Source organism: Monodon monoceros, unplaced genomic scaffold, assembly GCF_005190385.1.
Source record: "Monodon monoceros isolate NGI ecotype Baffin Bay Population unplaced genomic scaffold, NGI_Narwhal_1 Super_Scaffold_20, whole genome shotgun sequence".
NCBI classification, from domain to species: Eukaryota; Metazoa; Chordata; class Mammalia; order Artiodactyla; family Monodontidae; genus Monodon; species Monodon monoceros.
In genome coordinates this window covers 45,541,426-45,564,523 of record NW_021703777.1, presented here as the reverse complement: position 1 = coordinate 45,564,523, position 23,098 = coordinate 45,541,426, and the positions used below count along the sequence as shown (strand labels likewise).

The following is a 23,098-nucleotide window of genomic DNA, read 5'->3' as shown; positions in this document are numbered from 1 at the left end:
AAGCCCTCTGGTCCTGGACTTTTGTTTGTTGGAAAATTTTAAATCACAGTTTCAATTTCATTACTTGTGATTGGTCTGTTCATATTTTCTATTTCTTCCTGGTTCAGTCTTGGAAGGTTATACCTTTCTAAGAATTTGTCCATTTCTTCCAGGTTGTCCATTTTATTGGCATAGAGTTGCTTGTAGTAGTCTCTTAGGATGCTTTGTATTTCTGCGGTGTCTGTTGTAACTTCTCCTTTTTCATTTCAAATTTTATTGATTTGAGTCCTCTCCCTCTTTTTCTTGATGAGTCTGGCTAATGGTTTATCAATTTTGTTTATCTTCTCAAAGAACCAGCTTTTAGTTTCATTGATCTTTGCTGTTGTTTTCTTTGTTTCTATTTCATTTATTTCTGCTCTGATCTTTATGTTTTCTTTAATTCTGCTAACTTTGGGTTTTGTTTGTTCTTCTTTCTCTAGTTCCTTTAGGTGTAAGGTTAGATTGTTTATCTGAGATTTTTCTTGTTTACTGAGGTAGGCTTGTATAACTATAAACTTCCCTCTTAGAACTACTTTTGCTGCATCCCGTAGGTTTTGGATCGTTGTGTTTTCATTGTCATTTGTCGTTAGGTACTTTTTGATTTCCTCAGTGATCTCTTGGTTATTTAGTAACATATTGTTTAGCCTCCACGTGTTTGTGTTTTTTACATTTTTTCCCTGTAATTGATTTCTAATCTCATAGTATTGCTGTCAGAAAAGATGCTTGATATGATTTCAATTTTCTTAAATTTACTGAGGCTTGGTTTGTGACCCAAGATGTGATCTATCCTGAAGAATAGTCCGTGCGCACTTGAGAAGAAAGTGTAATCTGCTGTTTTGAGATGGAATGTCCTATAAATATCAATTAAATCTATCTGGTCTATTGTGTCATTTAAACCTTGTGTTTCCTTATTAATTTTCTGTTTGGATGATCTGTCCATTGATGTAAGTGAGGTGTTAAAGTCCCCCACTATTATTGTGTTACTGCCGATTTCCTCTTTTATAGCTGTTAGCAGTTGCCTTATGTATTGAGGTGCTCCTATGTTGGGTGCATATATATTTATAATTGTTATATCTTCTTCTTGGATTGATCCCTTGATCATTATGTAGTGTCCTTCCTTGTCTCTTGTAACACTCTTTATTTTAAAGTCATTTTATCTGGTATGAGTATTGCTACTCCAGCTTTCTTTTGATTTCCATTTGTATGAAGTATCTTTTTCCATCCCTTCACTTTTATTTTGTATGTGTCCCTAGGTCTGAAGTGGGTCTCTTGTAGACAGCATATATATGGGTCTTTTTTTTGTCTCCATTCAGCAAGCCTGTGTCTTTTGGTTGGAGCATTTATTCCATTCACATTTAAGGTAATTATCGATATGTATGTTTCTATTACCTATTTCTTAATGTTTGGGGTTTGTTTTTGTCTGTCCTTTTCTTCTCTTGTGTTTCCCACTTAGAAAAGTTCCTTTAGCATTTGTTGTAGAGCTGGTTTGGTGGTGCTGAATTCTCTTAGCTTTTGCTTGTCTGTAAAGCTTTTGATTTCTCCATTGAATCTGACTGAGATCCTTGCTGGGTAGAGTAATCTTCGTTTCAGGTTCTTCCCTTTCATCACTTTAAATATGTCCTGCCACTCCCTTCTGGCTTGTAGAGTTTCTGCTGAGAAATCAGCTGTTAACCTTATGGGAGTTCCCTTGTATGTTATTTGTCATTTTTCCCTTGCTGCTTTCAATAATTTTTCTTTGTCTTTAATTTTTGCCAATTTGATTATTATGTGTCTTGGTTTCTCCTTGGGTTTATCCTGTATGGGACTCTCTGTGCTTCCTGAACTTGGGTGGCTATTTCCTTTCCCATGTTAGGGTAGTTTTCTACTATTATCTCTTCAAATATTTTCTCAGGTCCTTTCTCTTCTCCTTCTGGGACCCCTATCATGTGAATGTTGTTGCGTTTAATGTTTTCCCAGAGGTCTCTTAGGCTATCTTCATTTCTTTTCATTCTTTTTTCTTTATTCTTTTCCACAGCAGTGAATTCCGTCATTCTGGCTTCCAGGTCACTTATCCATTCTTCTGCCTCAGTTATTCTGCTATTGATTCCTTCTAGTGTAGTTTTCATTTCAGTTATTGTATTGTTCATCTCTGTTTGTTTTTTCTTTAATTCTTCTAGGTCTTTGTTAAATATTTCTTTCATCTTCTCGATCTTTGCCTCCAATATTTTTCCGAGGTCCCGGATCATCTACACTATCATTATTCTGAATTCTTTTTCTGGAAGGTTGCCTATCTCCACTTCATTTAGTTGTTTTTCTGGGGTTTTATCTTGTTCCTTCATCTGGTACATAGCCCTCTGCCTTTTCATCTTGTCTATCTTTCTGTGAATGTGTTTTTTGTTCCACAGGCTGCAGGATTGTAGTTCTTCTTGCTTCTGCTGTCTGCCCTCTGGTGGATGAGGCTATCTAAGAAGATTTTGCAAGTTTCCTGATCTGAGGGACTGGTGGTGGCAGAGCTGGGTGTTGCTCTGATGGGCAGAGCTCAGTAAAACTTTAATCCGTTTGTGTGCTGATGGGTGGGGCTGGGTTCCCTCCCTTTTGTTTGTTTGGCCTGAGGCGACCCAACACTGGAGCCTACCTGGGCTCTTTGTTGGGGTTAATGGTGGACTCTGGGAGGGCTCACATCAAGAAGTACTTCCCAGAACTTCTGCTGCCAGTGTCCTTGTCCTCACGGTGAGATGTAGCCACCCCCCCGCCTCTGCAGGAGACCCTCCAACACTAGCAGGTAGGGCTGGTTCAGTCTCCTATGGGGTCACTGTTCCTTCCCCTGGGTCCCGATGCACACATTACTTTGTGTGTGCCCTCCAAGAGTGGAGTCTCTGTGTGCCGCAGTCCTGTCAAAGTCCTGCAATCAAATCTTGCTAGCCTTCAAAGTGTGATTCTCTAGGAATTCCTCCTCCCATTGCCGGACCCCCAGGTTGGGAAGCCTGATGTGGGGCTCAGAACCTTCACCAGTGGGTGGACTCTGTGGTATAAGTGTTCTCCAGTTTGTGAGTCACCCACCCAGCAGTTATGGGATTTGATTTTATTGTGATTGCACCCCTCCTACCATTTCATTGTGACTTCTCCTTTGTCTTTGGATGTGGGGTATCTTTTTTGGTGAGTTCCAGTGTCTTCATGTTGATGATTGTTCAGCATTTAGTTGTGATTCTTGTGTTCTTGCAAGAGGGAGTGAGAGCACATCCTTCTTCTCCTCCATCTTGAACCAATCTCCTATGCAACACCTTTTTGTTCTTTCCCAAATCATTTGAAAATAAATAGTGGAGAGAATAATGTGATCGGGGTTCTGATTACATTTATTGCTTATGTAGGGTTGTAGTAGGCAATGGGATGCTTCATGATTCTTTATGCCTTATATGTCTGAAATGTATCATAATAATTAAATGTCTGTAAAAACTAAATAGAACAAATGGTTTGGAGAAATTAGTCCTACATAGTCAAATGATTCATTTGCGTAGGTACTAACATGGTAACAGTTTGGCCATTTCCATTTTTTCTGCTTCCCTACCCCTTAAACAAACACAAACGGAATTTTACGGATGTGACTAGTTGCTTCCCACTCTCTCTGACTTACAGAAGAAAATATGTGTGCACTGCCATTTGCTTAAAGATCAGCAGCTTCCGTTTCTGTGGGATGGGATGGAAGTGACCACACATGTGTTTGATCAGTAAGCCTAAGTATTTGCAATGCTAACTTTACCTACTGCAAAAGCACAGAAAGTTGCATATTTAATTGGAAATTTAAAAAGGCCAGAGCAGACAGTGGATGGCAACTAGTATGTTTTGAAAAGGATGTTTAGAATATGCAGAAAAAGATTCTTTGCCTATAAATAAGATAGACAGTTCATAACCACATGGTTGGAACCTCTTTCGTAAACATTTGAATGAGATGGGTCCAGGTGGGAGGGCTGGTCATGAAACTTTAAGATCCTCATGAGGGCTGGCAATGCCTGTTGGGAATAAACCATATTGCCTGGCTGCCCAACCACTGTCTGCATTCCAATCCATTGGCACTTATTCAATAATTCTTGTAAAGTTAAAAAAAGAACTGCTTCTGTGGTGGTACTGGGAGGGGGAGTTCTAGGAAACAAAAAGTCACATGCTAGTGTCTTAGTGGTAGCCAGGACCACCATGTATGGCCATGCAGATTTTGCTCTGCTTGACTCCTGGTGTCACCATTCACATAGCTTCCAAAATGAATGACACCCCCTGTAGTTGTGCAATGCCTCAGCCCTAGTGGTAATCATTTATTTGGTGATTTGGAAATATTTCCAGAGTATCCCTTGTGAAGGACAAAGGTCTACTGTGTATCTTATATACTTCACTATTAACCCTGTAACTTGTACTGAGTAATTAATAAATATCTATTTGGTGAAGAAGTAAGAGAAAAGCAACTTTAAAAAGAACAGCTTTTTAAAAAATGGTACAAATGAGCTTATTTACAAAACAGAAATAGAGTCACAGATGTAGAAAACAAACTTATGGTTACCAGAGAGGAAAGGGAGCAGGGAGGGATAAATTGGGAGATTGGGATTGACACATACACACTACTATATATAAAATAGATAACTAACAAGGACCTACTGTATAGCACAGGGAGCTCTATTCAGTACTCTGTAATGACCTATATGGGAAAAAAATCTAAAAAAGAGTGGATATACGTATATGTATAACTGATTCACTTTGCTGTACACCTGAAACCAACACAACATTGTAAATCATCTATACTCCAATAAAAATTTAAAAAAATAAAAAGAACAGCTTTATTAAAATATAATTTTCATATCATAAAATTCACCCCTTTAAAAGTGTACAAGTCAGTAATTTTTAATATATTTATGGTATAGTACAACAATCACCCTAATCAATTTTAAAACATTTCATTACTCTCCTCCCAAAATGCCATACCCATTATCAGTCACACCCTGTTCTGGAGTTCTGGTTATGACTTTCCCTGTTCCCTCCTTCTGCCAGCTCCTGGCAACCACTAATCTATCTTCTATCCCTATAGATTTGCCTATTCTGGACATTTCATATAAAGAGAATCATACATTGTGTGACCTTTTGTGATTTGCTTCTTTCACTTAGCATGTTTTCAAGGTTCATCCATGTTTTAGCACGTATCAGTACTTCATTTCTTTTTACTGTCAAATTATATTCCGTTGTATGGATATGCCACATTTTATTTATCCATTCATTGGTTAGTGGGTATCTAAGTTATTTCCACTTTTTGGCTATTATGAATAATGCTGTTATGAACATTCATGTACAGATTGTTTATGTGGACATATATTTGCAATTCTCTTGGATGTACCTAGGAGTAGAATTGCTGGGGAAAGGGCAATTTTTACTTTAGAAATCTCTCCATTATTAACTGTTATATTAAAAGTCATCTTATTAATGGTATATGTCCTTTTTTATTTATAATGTTTTTATTTACAATGTTTTATTTACATTGATTTACAATGTTGTATTAATTTCTGCTGTACAGCAAAGTGACTCAGTTATACATATATATTCTTTTTCATATTCTTTTCCATTATGGTTTATTACAGGATATTGAATATAGTTCTCTGTGCTATATAGTAGGACCTTGTTGTTTATCCATCCTATATATAATAGTTTGCATCTGTTAATCCCAAACTCCCAATCCTTCTCTCCCCCACCACCACCCTTGGCAACCACACGTCTATTCTCTATGGCTGTGTGTCTGTTTCTGTTTCCTAGATAAATTCATTTGTGTTGTATTTTAGAGTCCGCATATAAGAGATAGCATATGGCATTTGTCTTTCTCTGTCTGACTTACTTCAGTCAGTATGATAATCTCTAGGTCCATCCATGTTGTTGCAAATGACATTATTTCATTCTTTTTTATGGCTGAGTAATATTCCATTGTATATTTTATACCATTGTATACCATGTCTTCTTTATCCATTCACCTTTCAATGGACCTTTAGGGTGCTTCCATGACTTGGTTATTGTACATAGTGTTGCTATGAACATAGGGGTGCATGGATCTTTTCTAGTTATAGTTTTGTCTGGATATATGCCCAGGAGTGGGATTGCTAGATCATATGATAGTTCCATTTTTAGTTTTTTGAGGAACCTCCATACTGTTCTCCATGGCGGCTGCACCAGTTTACATTCCCACCAGCAGTGCAGGAGGGTTCAGTGGTGTGTGTCTGGCTTGGCTGGTACTTCTTGGTCCTACACCAACCCTCCACCCCCCACCCTCACACATGTTGTGAACCAGTAGGTGAACCACAGAAAAGTGAATTGTACTGAGTGTTTAGTCTCTTTGAATAGGGTCATACTTCCATTGAATTCACTCTGATTTATTATTTTGCTACTGCACTTGGAACACAGATAGTATTCATTAAGAATTGGATCTATAGAGTAGAAACAGAGGTTCCCTGTTTCCATCAGTTAACTCTCAAAGGATAGCTGGAGCCAATTTCAGGTTATTCTAGGGCCTTTGCTTTCTTAGTTCCTTGCCATCCTTCTTTTTTTGGCCTTTTTACTTTCCATTAGTGCCACTTACGAAACTAAGAGACCTGAAACACAGATAACGCAGCCAAAGTATTTTTATAGTCTTTAGGTGAAAAGAACTTATAGTAGGTTTGTCATCATGGTTTTTATGTGCCTTGTAAATTGTGTTGTTTGTCCTGAAACTCTGAAGAAGTTACAGCCTGCTTCTTTCAACCTATTCTTAGTTTCTGGTATTATGCTGTCAGAGTTATTATTAAGGATGGTAAAAAGAACTTACAGTAAAGGAAGCAAATTGTTTAAGTGCATAAATTATAGAATTTATTATTTTTTAAAGTGGTCACAAAGTAAGAAAAAGGACCACCGGAATGATTTTTTTTAAATAGACTGTATTTTCATCATAACAGTAACTTTATAATAGGTGTCCTTGTTATGACTTTGCAAAGTGAACGTTACCTTAGAATTGAGATCCTTGGATTCATGAACTTGTCAAAAGTCTGGCTTTTTAATGAGCCAAAGCTATTTGAACTCTGCAGACTTTAACAGTTTTCTTAGTGGCCTGTATATTTGAGTAGGAGGTAATAAAGAGTAGGCAGTGAGAGGGATGCTGTTTGACTCTTAAGGAGAACGTTGTTTCATTGGAGAGGAATAAAATATGGACTCCCTTTAAGCCAAGTAGTTTTCATTTCTGTTGTTCAGATCTCTTAAGAACCTGATAAAACATTAGCCCTACCGTATCCAGCATTCCCCATTAATTCTTCTTGGACCCTTTTCTACAGAATGAAATTGGTTGATTCATAGGCTTGGCCTGAGGTTTTGAATAGGGAGCTTTGGGAGAATGTTTTAAGAAGTGTTCCAGCAAGCCATTAAGACTGTTGACAGGTGGCCAAGCCAAGGGAAAGAGTATTAGTAATAACAACAACTTACACTTACAGAGCTCTTAATGATGTGTCAGGCAGTGCCCTAAGTACATTACATGTATTAACTCACATGATTCTCATAGCAATCCTATGAGGTCAGTAGGGTTTTACCCTCAATTTAGATGAAGGAACTCAGGCACAAATAAGTTAAAGAATTGCCCAAGGTCACACAATCATGATTTGAACCCAGGTGGTCTAGTTCCAGAGTCAGTGTCCTTAACCACTAAGTGTTCCTGCACAACCTGGAAACACGGAGAAACTCTCACTCCTGCCTCTGGAGAAGGCAGGGAGGGCAGGGGCCCAGCAAAATGTCAGCATTTTGCCAAAATGAACTGGTGAGCTGACGCATTCTCCTGGCCTTTCACTGCTTGGATAATTTCAGACGGCAAAAGAAGCATTAGTTGTATGGAATTCTTTTGTGGCCAGAAGGTATCAGCAGGACGTAGATCTAGCTTATCTGTAAAGATATACCTTTTTTTTTAACAGAGAGTGAGCGCTATTGTATACAATATTGTCTTTTATTATAGCAGGTTTGTGGAAACTGGCAAAAGAGTCAAATTAAGAGCAGTTGAAATGTAAAGATGAAAAAGCTAAGTAGTCAAATTAAGAGCAGTTGAAATGTAAAGATGAAAAAGCTAAGTCACAAGACCATCGCAAAGTGAGAAGAATGTAATTTGTGTGTCCGTTTACTCCCTAGTGTGACTTTTAATCTCCGGTACTTAAAACTTACTGAAACTATCTAACTGTGGCCTAATAAATTAAAGAGCCACGATGTCTTTTCATTTCTGTTTTTCGAAGTTGCACAGATGTCGGATGAAGATAAATAAATACTGTTAACAGCTTCTGGTGGAAGCATAATTTGCTTTGAAAGAATGAATCAAGATACGAGCCAGGGTTTATGGCCTCAGAGCAAATGAAGGTCTTCTTGGGGACAAAATGAGGTTTAGGATTCTAGAGGAAACTTCTAGAAGAATGAGCACAGCCCAAAATGGTGCTACCCTTGGTACTCTCCTTAGTCAAGTAGAGAAAGACAAAGAATCAGTTTATAAAATGGACATTGAGTGGTGAATTAGAGGTGCATTCAGCCAATAGAATGGTTGAATTTTATTTCAGCAATTGAAATTAGCTCATTGAGGGCAGCCACCATGTATATATTACCCGCCCCTACATCCTAATCCATAGTAGAGTGCCTGCTACTTAGGAACAAGAAAAAGAGCAAAAATAATAACTACCATTTATTGACACTTACCATGTATGCTATGTATTATTATCACCTCCGTTTTATGAATGAATAAATGGAACCTTGGAGAGTTAAGTCAATGGCCAAATCTCACACAAGTCATTTAACTGCAAAGTCTATTTTCTTAACCACCACAGCTGATCATGGCTGACCTTAATGATTAGGCTAAAGGTTTTGGAATATCTTCGGCAGTTAATGGGGGAATCCTTGAAAGTTTTCTGAACAGGAGACTTATAAGAAAGTGGTATATGGGATGAGGGCAGAATGGTTTTGTAGCTTTTGCACTTTGTTTTATTTAAGTCTTTATTGAATTTGTTACAATGTTGCTTCTGTCTTATGTTTTGGTTTCTTGGCCGCGAGGCATGTGGGATCTTAGCTCCCCAACCAGGGATCGAACCCACACCCCCTGCATTGGAAGGCGAAGTCTTAACCACTGGACTGCCAGGGAAGTCCCATTTAGCTTTTGCACTTTCATCTTGCTGTGAAGTGATAAGCATCTGAGTCAGTATGCTAGGTTAGAACCAAAAAGAGAAGAAAGATAGAAGACTCCCTGAGAACAAATGGATGATCCTTGAGACATGGGGACTGATTGGTTGTGGGAATTAGGGAAAGGAAGGAGTCCCAATGAATCTGAGGTCTCCAGAGTAGTGACAGAGAGATTGCTGGTGTCATAAATAGAAATAGGGAAATTAGGAGATGAAGCAGTTTGCAAAGATTTTTAGGCCTGTGGTGATGTTTTGGGCCTACGGTGATGTCAGGACACTAGTGTGCAGTGTATACCAGTTAGTCTTTCCTTGATGTCAGAGACTTCGTCTCCCTACATAAAAGCTAAAAATTCTGCATTCTTGCTTTCCTAGACTCCCTTGCACATGACCCAGCTTTGGTCATGGGACATAAGTGGACACCTCCTGGGGGTTTCTAGGAAAGATTTTTCTCTTTGATGATTAAAAAATCTAGTAAGAAAAATATCTTTGTGCTTTGGATTTCAAATGCAAGTTTATCTTACAGGAAGCTGCTGCAGCCATTTTGTAGCCTTGAGGCACAGGTGGAGAAAACAGGTGGGAAGTTGACTCAGAGCCCTGACATTGGGGAGCTCCTGAAACAACACCAGGACCATCCATCTCTCAGCTTATCATGTGGGGAAAAAAAACCCATTGTTCAAGCCACTTTTAGATGAGTGTTTTGTTATTTATAGCCAGAGCATCCCAACTGATATAGACTTTATGCAGGTCCCAGATTACCTTGGGATCTAAGACTGGTTGTACCTTGTCTTTTGGACATTAATTTTGGGAAAACACCATATGGGGAGTGAACGTCAGAACTGTCCACTGAAACCTTTAAAATAGTAGGAGTTCCTAAAAAGGAGAATGTGCTTTGGATCTCATTTCTAGAAAATGAGGGCTTTTTAACAAAGGTCTCTAAAGGTCCGGCAGCCTGGCCCAGATCTTACACCCAGTTTGCTGCTAGGTGAGAATCCCTGTTAGGTTTCAGTGTTACAGCGTGCTTCTCAAATGACAACAGGGCTCATTAGTAAATTGAAGCATCCCAAAGCCCCTAGATACACACTGGGCGAAGGAAGTATTTTCTTCTTTCAGAGCTGCTGCTCTTTTCATTCGCTTCCTCCCACCTTCCTTGCGTTTGCTGGTGTCTGCTGGCAGGGAGGCAAGTTCAGCCCAGTGATGGATGTGCTAACGAGACTTAGCCTGCTTTGTGAAGCTTTTGAATTGGAGCAAGTATGCGTTTGGAAGGTCTGGATGACTGATTGATTGAAAAGTAATTGATTGCAGAATTTCAAAATGAGATTCAAAAGGTACATTATAAAGTTAGATTTCACAAAGGCCAAACACTTTATTATACTCTTCTTTTTTGCTCATTTTAAGTTTACCAAATTATTTTAGAATTTTGTACCCACTTCACCATTTAGCTCCTGAAGCTTTTTGTGTGTTGTATATAAAGTTTATGATAAGGAAATTCTTGTCGGGAAGAAGAGAGAAAAACATGGTACATAGATTCTAGTCCTGATTCTGCCACCCAGGAGGGAAAATTGCTTAATGTTTCCAAGCTTCCATATTTGTCAGTGAAAATATTTGACTAAATCTTGTGTAAGATCCTGTCCACATGAGCTCAGAGTTCCTACTTCTTAGGTCATGCTCTACGTGGAGGGCGGGGCAGGGTGTGGGTCTTACCTACACACCTCAGGGGGAACACGCCTGAAGACAAATAAGAATCTTGTTAGAAGTATAATGTCAACAAAATTTGGTTCTGATGGTGGGATTCTGGGTGGAGATGCCAGGTAAACTACAAGACACTTAATTAAATTTGAATTTCGGGTAAATAAGAATTTTATTTTATTTTTTTAAATATAAGTATGTCCCAACTACCACATGGGGCATACTTATACTAAAACATATCCATTATTTTATTTGAAATTCAAATTTACCTGGGAGTCCTATATCTGGATTTACTAAATCCGGCAACCCAAATTCTATAAGAAGTCACTGATGGTAATGACATCAGCCTAAGTTACTCAAGAGAGGATAAAGGAAGACTCCAGGAGGATTCTGTAGGTTTGATAGATCTGCTGTCCTGCGGGGGGCTGCGTGCGTTCAGCCAAAGCTGAGGGGAGTGAAAGACTGAGGTATGTGTCAGGAACTGGGGGACAGGGAGTCCTCCCCTTCCTGGTTCCTCGCTTGACCTTGAACATCTCTTCAACCCCCTTTCCCTTTTTCACCCTTAATTGGTTTTCATGAAAAGGAAACTATTGACTTTTTATTATAGGCTGTAGTTATATCATCCTTTTCATGGTCCTTGTTCTGAATTTTGAAATGAGTGGGTGGGCCTTGGTTTATTTTTCTCGTTCTCCATGCTCACTGCCCCCTCCCTAATTAAATTAATTTCTGCTGGTGTGTGCCCCAGATTGATTTTTCCTCCCCTGTGGACCAGCTCTTTCTCAGTAGAAAAATGAACGCCAAATTTCTCACACCCATTTCTACATTTCTGGGCCTTTTCAGATTTTCTTTGTACTCATCCTTCAGGTGTCTGTGCACTCTTTACCCACATCACACGTCTCTAAGGGAGCAAAAGGCAAGATTCTTTGCAGCACGCAGAGGGACAGGATTGCACTTCGGTTTTGACCCCGGTGTGTGGCTCGCTGCCTGTAGCACTGCGGAGGCAGAATCGACGCTGTGCGCTGCTGGTTTGTTCCTGTTTGTCAAACAAGATCACTTAACACCTCTGGGTCGGGTAACTGTGCTTTCCTGTGAAGCGAGAGGACTGCCGAGCTGGAGAAACGGTGGAGCCTGCTCCCAGGTGGTGAGCATTTCAGGGCCCTGATAGTGAAAGCAGCAGAAGGATGAACAGGAAAAAGAGATGCTGAGACCGTCACACACATGGTACAAGACATGGCTGGGGTGGGAATCTAACGATAAGGGGATGTCCTCACCGCCCCCGCCCCCCACCAAATACTGGCAAATGGAGAGCAGCCACAAATCCTGGCTTTTTAGTTATTTATCCTGAGGATGGTAGCGGGAGGGGCTCTTTGGGGTGCTCTCTGTGTGGTGCTCTCAGTGGTCCTCAGTGTTGTAGCCTTTGGGGCCCAACATGCCAGCTGTGGAATTTGGCAAACGGAGGTCATGGGTCAAGGCCACTTCTGAAAGGGCTGCTTAGGTTTGTCCTCTGTGCAATCTGATTTGAAGGGTGGAAGGCCCTTCCCTTTAAACTTTTACCTACGTGATTGAAATTCCCCACCCCTAGAACCGCTAAAGAGCCCAAAACCTCTGTTCAGGCCAGCTTTCTTCTGTGTACTAGGCACCAGAGATCCCGAGAAGAATGAATGGTCCCCACTGTCTGGGAGCTTATCAAATAAAGTAAGCTGACAGTCGAACTAGAGTTTACCCATGTAATGAGCGCTGTGGTGATAGTTCACACTGACAGTGAGGCCTGTGTCCAGGGGTGGGGGAACATTGAGGGGCTCAGCAACGAGAGGAAGATGATAGAGGTAGGTAAGGTTGTGGGCTTGGATGCTGTAAGAGCCTCTGTGCGTGCCATGCCCAGATCCCCTTGACTGGACTGGTGTCCCCGGCCCTGAGCTGCTGGGAGATCACTGGCTGGCAGGCTCCCCGCTGCACTCTCCCAGGGTAAACTGCCCTCTGCTGAAAGAATCAGAAAATGCCCAGGTGTTGTGTACCCTTCCCCAGGGATGCATCATAGCCAATGGCCGATTGATGAGAGAATACAAAAATCTGGCTTCCTTGCCTCAAAGTGGACAACTCTGTGGTTTTATTCTTGCTCCAGAGATCCTGTGGGACCAGCCTGAGAACAGACTTCAGCTGGAACCACGTCTTAACTTCTGCGCCGTCCTGCCTCCCTCACTCCCGTACAGGTGTCTCCCCAAAACGTGTCTCAGTAAATCACTTGCACATGAATTCACCTCTGGCTCTGTGTCTAGGAAACCCCATCTGATGGGAGAGGGGCGGGAAGTTGATGTGGTTCTGGCGTTGTGGGCTCTTATTTTCTGTGACATGAGAGACACAGTAGACAAGGTGGTTGAGGAGATTGGTGAACGTTGATGGCGGGTGTGTGCCTCACGTGGGGAATGGGAACATCTATATTGTGGTATCATTAGCTTCAGCACTCAGCAGCCTAGATACAAAACCAGAAGCAGATGGCACATGGCTGTAGTGCTGACAAAGGGAGGCCATGAGAAGATAATGGTCCAGGCATGATAAGAAAGGACTTGAAGGTTGGAAGGAACAAATAGTTTGAGAGAAAATGGAGGTGTCAATGGACCAAAGATATGGTTAAGATGGAAAAATATGTGTGATGAGCACCAACCAGAGAACACGTGGCAAGATTAGGAGGCTAGGAGGGTGTGTTCAGAGTTTAGAAAGCACGAATTTAAGATTTAAGGGTTAGAGCATTTCTGTGTAATGACAGGTCTAGATCCGCCATGGGCACAGGTGTCTGAATGAAGTAGATGGGAGGTTTCTGGTAAAGAGATCAAAGCAATGCAGTGTCAGGGAGTTGGAGCCATTCTCAGGGATGTTGTCAGCACTGAGGTGTGGTAGTGACCCCAGAAATCCACACTGAACATGCAGTTCTTACCTGCCCCACGCCCCAGAGATGCCATCACTTCCTGTACCTGAGCCTTTGTGTAGTAGGCGTCCCTAATGAGGCATTGGGCACAGACAAGTTATTGGAGGTACAGGAATTCCCAGTGAGACCTTCTTTCTTGGTGGTGTATAACCCAAACCATTTGTTAACAGCTTAAATAATTCCCAACTTTCAGTTTTCACGGTGTCCCACATCCCCTTGGACTAGCTGGCCTTCCTGTTAAATCTCTCGGTTAGGAAAATGCCACTCATTTGATTTTTCCCTTTTTTTCTTTGTATTTTCACTTGCTATTCTTATCTCCTAATTATCTTGCTGACCCAGGCATTCAAGAATAAGGAACATCATGATATATGAGAAGCAGTTGATGCAGTGGAAAGGATTCATGCCTCTAGTTCTGCCTGGAATGTTCTCATTCCTTTCTCCATTCAGTTAATTTTCACTTGTCCTTTGGGTGTAGCTTAACTGTCTCTTTCTGTTCTCCCCAGTCTATTTCAGAACCGTCTCCCCCATAATATACACTCAAAGCGCCCTATTCCCCATATGACTCTTATCACAGTTGTAATTAAACAAACAAAAAAATTAAGTAATTCACTGCTGACGGTCTGTGTCACCTGATGGAATGTAACCTCTCTAAGGACAAGGACCATCTCTGTATCCCTAGCTCCTGACACAGCACCTTACGTAAAGAATGCGCTCAATAAATATTTGTAGAGCAAATAAATAAGTGTATGATGAGCTGACAGTTCGAAAAGCTCCAATTCTATTTCTAGATCTGTTCCTACATACTCTGTGATCTTGGACAAGTCATCTCAGCTTTCTGAGCAAAGTACGTTTTTACTCATTTTAACATTGTATGATTTCTGATTTCACAGCGTATCAACCAAACACCTTAACAACTCTTAACCCCAGCACTATGTCTGGGCTAACTTCTCCTGGAACTCCTTAAAGTAGCTTATTTGTAGAAAAACTGTTTTTCCTTTGTGTTTTGGTAAGCTATTGCTAAGTTACAAAGAAGTCCCATGTTTAGTGGATTAAATAATAATTTATTATCTCAAAGTAAGTAGAAAAGAGGTAATGATAAAGATCATAGTAAGGAACCAACAAAATAGAAAGACAAGGAGATAAGGTAGTGGACCATGGGGTTGTTTGAGGAAAGAATGTTCAAGGCAGAGGGTACTGCTAGTCCCAGTGTCCCACAGCAGGACACACCAGACATACCAGAAGATAAGGAAAGAGGCCCCAAGTGGCTGGAGCAGAGCAAGTAGTGAGCAGCCGGATCATGCTGGGAGCCTTGGCCAACTTGAGGACTTGGGCTTTTCCTCTGAGTGAGATGGAGAACCACTGAGGGATTTCGAACAAAGTGGCATGATTTGCAGTCTTCAGTCCTTTCCTCTGTTGTGAATTCTAGCTTGTTCTCTTGACTCTAGTCATGCAGATGTGTATTTTCCTGGGTTGTGAGATAGAACAATCTAATGTTATATGATCAGAGATAGGCTGCTTCTTTGGGCAGGTTTTTACTTCATGTTTGTAGACTGAGTTTGTACTTTTGGTTCCTAGGGAGGTCACACAGATAGGGGTGACTGCTTTGTCCTAATTGCAATTTCCATCTCTATGCCTACATTTTTTTTGAGCTGGACTAAGGCTCAAATGGATAGATAGCTCAAGGAAGATGAAAGAAAGAAAGAAAGAAAGAAAGAAAGAAGGAAAGAAAGAAAGGAAGGAAGGAAGAGAAAGAAAAAAGAAAGAAAGAAAGAAAGATGTAGAAATGGATAGATGGATGGATTGATGGAGAGATAGATATATAGTAGAGAGGAAAAGGATGAAGTAAAAATCTTCCTTGTCTAGGCAGCATGCAAGGAGGACTGGTGAACTTTTTCTTTCTCTGTGAATTACAAACTTAGAGTTCAGAAATTGCATAGTTGGATTATTGTTACCTTAATTCCACCTCCTGAATAATCAAATATATTCTAGCCTAACCAAATAGTAATTAGGTTTCTGCTTATCTCCCAGAAGCAGTGGGAACATTAGAGAGACTTGGCACTGGGATATTACCAGAGGATAAGAGGCATACGTGCTGAATAATGAGAGTAACTAACAAAACTGAACTTCGCCCTTTCGGTATGGGAATGCTCAATAATGCCTGGATCTTTTCTTTTGTGTTCTGGTCTTATGCAAACACAAATTGCACTCTTGTTGACTTCACTGTAACCCATGAAACTGAAGAAGGGAAATTTGAGTCCCATTGAAGGCAGTTTCACCAAACCTGCCTCTTGCATTTGTGTGATGGAACCTGAGAACACCTGTGTTTTCTAACCGAAATTATGAAGGAAGAAATGTCCCCAGCAGTAATCAGCACTGGCACATGGTATGAACAGACAAAGCTACTTCTTTAAAATCATACATTTTTTTGAACTGGAAGCAATCTAAGAAAGCACCCAAGCCACCCTCACTGTACAAATGAACAAAGTAAGTAAAGCCCAGAAGTGCCTGTTCACACCTGACATCAGTCTGTACTAATTGTGGGAAGTGTGGGAAGCAATGTGGCATCATAGAAATAGCATAATCTTTGTGGAGGTCTGGGCAGGAATCAGAGCTCTGCCACTTACTAGCTACTGTAGCCTTGGGCACATTACGTTATCTCTTTGAGACTTACTTCCCTCACCTATCCCTACTTCGTGGGCTGGTTGTGAGAATTACATGACATAATATGTTAAGCCCTGGCACAGAGTAGATGCTCAGGAAATAGTAATTATGATCAGCTCCCTCTTGCTGCCAGTGATGATACAAAAAAACCATCTCAACAAGTACTCAGTGTAACTACACGATTTTAAAATGTCAACCAGTGGTGAACTTGTTTCCAGCCATATTCAATACACTAAAATTTCAGTATAACTCAGGGTAACACACAGTTGTATATAAAGTACGGTGTTAGGCACTATAGTTAGCTCAAAAACAAATAAGGAGGAGATATGTTTCCTGCTTTTAAGGAAATGAGAATAGCCATGTGCACCCTGGGCTGTATTTTGGTGAGGACTGTGGTAGTCACTAGAGGGGAGTGGACCCCAGTCTCTGGAGGCAGAGAAGAAGCTCCTTCTGCATGAGGGGCTCAGGGAAGTCTTCATGGAGAAAGTCACATTTGAAAGCCTTCTTGGAAAGTTCTGGAAAAGAGATTGGGGAACATTCCTGTTTGAAAGGAGCTTCTTTAGCATAGGCACAATACAGAATGTATTTAGATTTAGTAAACTTCTTTGCTTAAATGAGCATAGCATATGTAAAGGAAATGCTTAACATAATAATAGTAGTTACCACTTATGGAACACTTGTCACATACTAAATACTTCTCATGTACTCACTCTTTTGCTTATTATACAACTCTATGAGGTAGACTATTATTATCATCTCCATTTTAAAGATGAGGAACCGGAGGCATAGAGAGGCTAAGTGTATTGTCTGAAGGCCTCACGGCTGGTGTATAGCAGAGCCAAATTCGGACCCAGGTCATCTGACTCCAGAGTCCGTGCTTCAGTTTTGACATTAGACAGTACTTTCTCTTTTTTTTCCTCCAGGTCCATGTTCTGCCATTCTCTCTGCTCTGCACCCCAGGAGGCTGAGCTGTGCGGACTCTATCAACCAGTCCCTTTGCTCTCTGGGTTCTAGGTGCCATAATGGAAGTGAAATTTCAGAGCAAGCCTCAGGTTTGCTGGGGCTGCATTCCTCAACTGAAGACTACAGCTCCTGTTGGCTGTTTTCTCCTGCACTTTCCAAAAGCATCCCCTCTTCTTGTCCCTGGACAGCTATTGTTGACCCCAGGGTGTTTCACCATCCCTTGTCGGTTCCTTTAACTCTGTCCCTATCTTAGTGAAGAGTAGAATTTGGGGGTCATAGGATAATCATATGTTTATCTTTAATAGATACAGCCAAGTAGTTTTTCAAAGTGGTTTTACCAATTTATATTCCCACTAACAGCGTATGAGAATTCCAGCTGTTCTACACTCTTGCCAACTCTTGGTATTTTCTGCCCTTTTCATTTTAGCCATTCTGGTGGATATATAGTGGTATCTCATTGTAGTTTTAATTTGCATTTCTCTGAACCACAGAAGTTAGATACTTTTTCATGGTTTTTTGTTTTGCCATTTGGATATTTTCTGTAGTGAAATGTCCAGGCCTTTCCCCCTTTCTAAATTGGGTTGCCTGTCTCTTATTGATTTGTGAAAAATTTTTAATATGTTTTGGGTACAAATCCTTTGTCAAAGATATGTACTGCAAATATCTTCTTTCACTCTGAGGCTTGACTTTTCATTCTCTTAATAATGTCTTTTAATGACTAGATAGCCTTAATTTTAATATACTCTAATTTATAAATTTTTATTGTTTATGCTTACCAGTTTTTAAATTTATGTTTGCTACTCCGGTATCATAAGGGTGTTTTTCTATGCTTTCTTCTAGATATTTTATGGTTTTATCTTTTACATTGGGATCTGCAATTTATCTGGAATTGGTCTTTGTGATGTAAGATTAGAAACCTGATACTTTACTTCTCATATGGCTATCCAGTACACCCAGAACCTTTTTCCTTAGTTCACTGCAATGTCACCCTTTTTATAAATTGACTGTACATGTGTGGTTTTATTTTTGGACTCCATAGTATTCTACTCCATTGGTCAGTTTCCTTGTGCCAATATTGCACAATCTTGATTATTATAGCTTTATATTGAGTCTTGACATCTGGAAGTGGAAGTCTTCTGGCTTTGTTCTTCTTTAGGATTGCTTCAGCTGCTTTGGTCCTTTGCATATTCACATGTATTTTAAAATCAGCTTGTCAATTTTCATGAAAAAATATGCTTCAACTTTGATTAATATGGTGATGAACCTATAGATTTATTCTTGGAAAATTAATGTCTTAGCATTATTGAGTCTCTCAATCCATGAACATGGTATATCTCTCCATTTATTTAGGTGTTTAATTTTGTCCAATAATATTTTGTAGTAATCAGTGTAGAGGTCTTATACATATTTAATTATATTTATTCCTAGGTGTTTGATTTGCTATAATAAGTAGTATTATTTTTAAAAATGTATTCTCTGTTGCTAATTTATATGCATATAATTAATTTTTGTATATTGACTTTATCTAGTGATCTTATAAATTCAATAAAGTATGATATTTATAGAAGGCTTTTTGTAGATATCCTTTATTAGTTTAAGGAAGTATCTTTCTATTCCTAGTTTCCTAAAATTTTGTTTAAAACCAAGCGGGTGCTGACCTTTATCAAATGCTTTTTCTGCATCTCTTAAGATATCCACCTCTGTTTTGACTCAGCTCTAGAACCCAATACTAAAGTCCTTTCTCTGGGCTTGGCTCTACCCTCACATTCACAAAACTTGGCGAATAGAAACTAGACAAACAAGGACTTATACAAGGGAAGTGGCAGTAGACACAGAAAGGAGGAGATGAGTGAGAGAGATCTTGATGCTCTGTAAAATATTTTGTATAGTTTCAAATGGGTTTGAATGAGATAGAGCCAGACTTCTCAATTTTTTAAACTCCTTTTGATAACATGAAAGAAAAACTTCACACCTTTGTATTATAGAAACACTAAGCAATTTTTCAAGTATAAAATTTAATACTGTTTTTTTTTCAAACTTTATACACAATATTCCCTCATATCCCAAGTCTGATCCATTCCCCCTAGAAGAGTACTGTTCCTCACCACTCTTTTCCTGTTGAAAATCATTGAAATAGCATCCATAAAACACCACTTTATTCTCTTAACACTGGAGTTGAATTTAAATAAGCCCTAGTGCCCTCTTGTGGACATGAGGGAATATATGAGTATAATAGTTTTCTTTTCATTCCGAGGTGTACTTACGTATCTGTGTCCTGTTAATCTAAGGTGAACCTGATGGTAGAAAGACCTCAAGTCATGGAGCCAGGCAGTGCGTTGCCACTTACAAGCCCTGTGAACTTAAGATTCCTTAGCTGATAAATGGCAATACTAATACTGCTCACCTTATTAAGGTTATTGAGCATATTAAAGGAGGTTTAAGGAAGTTCCCTTCCATTCCTAGTTTCCTAAGATTTTGTTTGAAAGTATGAATCAGTGTTGAATTTCATCAAATGCTTTTTCTGGATCTTTTAAGGTGTCCACTTCTGTTTTGACTCTAGGACCCAATGCTACAGCCCTTTCCCAGGGCTTGGCTTTACTCCCACTTTATATACAAATAATACTTAGCCCAGCAGATAGTACGTTCTCAATAAATATCATCTGTGAATATTATCAAAAATCTTGACAGTGAACCCAGAGGGCAGGGAAAGGTAGTAGAGTACAGTATCCTAAAACAACTTGGCTACAGATACTAGTACCCTCTCCTCCCCCAACCCCACTCTACCTCATTCTTGATTCCCTGAGGCAACCACTCAACTCTTAACTATTTCTTTTTATATTTATAACCATATTTTTAATAACATGCATATACGGCTTTTTCTTGAGTTTTTTTCAGATGTAGGTACTATCTATTGACTTTCTATTATGGAAGATGAAAATTTAGCTTTCTTATAGTATTCCCCCATCCTCCCCATCTTTCCCACTCTTTCCCATTTATGATCACATTTATGTAAAAATAATTTAATTATATATTTGTATATTTTGCTTTCCCCACCATAACTAAAAGGATGAACAAAGGCACAGAAAGGATTAATACTAGCAAAAGAAATCTAGATTCACATTATTAATGTTGGACAAGACTGAACTTGAGTCTTAAATGAGTCAAGGAGATACATTTTTAATGAATATAATATATATACATATACATTTAAATGAAATTTATAGTGAAAAAGGTTAAAATTTACAGTGATAATAGAGTTTTAAAAATAACTTTATGCAACAATAGTGATGAAGAACAAAAAGAGAAGATTTTAATCACCTCTGTCAGTCCATAACTGATCCAACAGAGGAAAACTAAGAAGGATGTGGAAGATTTGAATAATGTCATGAAGATAAATCCAAATGTGCCCCCAGATAGGCTCATGTCACCAGGTATGAGTAGCAATGCAAAACTTGACCTTATGTTAGGTTACCAAAATTGTTTTTTAAACAGTACAATTTTCACATTCTCACCAGCAGGGTATGAGGGCTCCAGTTTCTCCACATTCTCACCAACACTTGTTATTATCTTTCTTTTGATCACAGCAATCCTAGTGGATATGAAATGATATTTCGTTGTGGTTTTGGTTTGCATTTCCCTGATGGTTAATGATGTGATATATCTTTTCTTGTACTTATTTGCGATTTGTATATCTTCTTCAGAGAGATGTATATATAAATCCTTTGCCCATTTAAAACATTGGGTTGTCTTTTTATTATTGAGTTCTAAGAATTTTATATATATGTATATATATATACATATATTGATATATATATATATATTCTAGATACAAGTCCCTTATCAGATATATGACTTATAAAAATGTTCTCCCATTCTGAGGGCTGTCTTTGCACTTTCTTGATGGTGTCATTTGAAACACAACTGTCTTAAATTTTGATAATGTCCAATTTATCATTTTTTTCTTTTATTACTTGTGCTTTTGCTATTATATCCAAGAAACCATTCAGGATCTAATTCAGGATCATGAAGATCTACACCTATATTTTCTTCTAAAGGCTTTACAGGTTTAGCTCTTACATTTAGATCTGTGATGTTTTGAGTTAATGTTTGAATATGGTATGAGGTAAGGGTTCAACTTCTTCTTTCACCCGTGGACATCCAGTTGTCCCAGGACTAGTTGTTGAAATGATTATTCTTTCCTCATTTAATTATCTTGGTGCCCTTGTCAAAAATCAATTGACCATAAATGTGAGGGTTTATCTCTGGACTCTCAATTCTATTTCATTCAAGTTATGTCTGTCCTTATGCTAGTACTATACTGTCTTAAAGACCATATGGTAAATTTTAGTCAGAAAGTGTTAGTTCTCCAATTTTGTTCTTTTTCAAGATTATTTTGAATCTTCTGGATTCCTTGAGTTTATATATGAATTTTAGCTTCAGCTCGTCAGTTTCTGCCAGGAATCAAAATGGGATTTTGTTAGGGATTGCATTGAACCTATAGATCAATTTGGGAAATATTGTCATCTTAAATATATTGTCTTCCAATCCATGAACATAGGTTAACCTTCCATTTAAGTCTTTAATTTCTTTCGACAATGTTTTGTAGTTTTTAGAGTATATGTTTTATACTTCTTTTGTTAAATTTATTCCTAAGCATTTCTTTTTTGATGCCATTATAAATGGAATTATTTCTTAAAACTGACTTTCAGATTGCTCAGTGCAAGTGTATATAGATTATTTTTTAAGGTATGAATTTGTCTTTCCTCTGCTATATACAGTATACGTTTACTGCAAACTGCAGTCCATTTTATTTCTCTGATCTGTTTTACTAATTTGTCTACCTGCTTGACTCCTGAGAGTGTTTGAGTTTTCAAATCCTGATTTAAAGCATTTAAAATGTTATTTCTATGTAGATGGGTTAGTAAGGATAACTAGCAGGTACTTCTTAGGCTCTTTAAATACTCCATTGAGAATTTTTGGACACTCACCTAATTTTTTTCCACATAAAGTTTAATATATCCCAAAGTGAACTTGTTCTTATCTAATCATTATGTTACCCTATGTCTGGAATTCTCAGAGAGAGAAGGATGATGGGACACATGTTGTTCTTATCTTCCAAATCCTTGACTATTGCCAAAATTCAGGTTACTCTCAGCAAAGCTGAGAAAATCTGAACATGTCCATTGTTGATGAGGAAGGGTCAAAATGGGTACTTTATGTACTATTGATGTGTCTGTAAAATGGTACATGTGCTCTGAAAATCAGTATGCCAATAACAAAAGCCTCAGTAAAGATTATAATCTTTAACCTTATAATTCCCCTTTTAGAAATCTATCATAAAAATTCTAATATCCAGAAAAAAGTTTACACATAAAGACCACATCAGTATTACTTTATAGTACAAAAATGTTGAAATCAATTTAAATGTGCCATTAAAAATACTTATGCATAGAAAAAGGCTGGCAGAAAATATACCAAATTGTTAATAATGTTATCCCTGATGAATAGGAGAATGATGATTTTAACTTTCTTTATAGTTTCCTTATTTTTCTGAAGTTTTAGGACTATTAACTTGAATTACTTTTATCACCAGAAAAATATGTTATTAAAAAGTGGTTTGGGGGCTTCCCTGGCGGCGCAGTGGTTGGGAGTCCGCCTGCCGATGCAGGGGACGCGGGTT

General features: G+C 38.9%; 1 protein-coding gene across 1 annotated transcript in view; it reads left to right on the top strand.

Moving 5' to 3' along the window:
* The first annotated feature begins 11,553 nt into the window (after positions 1-11,553).
* SHROOM3 (shroom family member 3) overlaps positions 11,554-23,098 on the top strand; it is a 249,965-nt gene continuing 238,420 nt past the window's right edge. Inside the window, exon 1 of the mRNA XM_029234656.1 lies at positions 11,554-12,092. Within this exon, the coding sequence (XP_029090489.1) occupies positions 12,090-12,092 (3 nt within the window). The 5' untranslated portion in view covers positions 11,554-12,089. The remainder of the gene's footprint in view (positions 12,093-23,098) is intronic.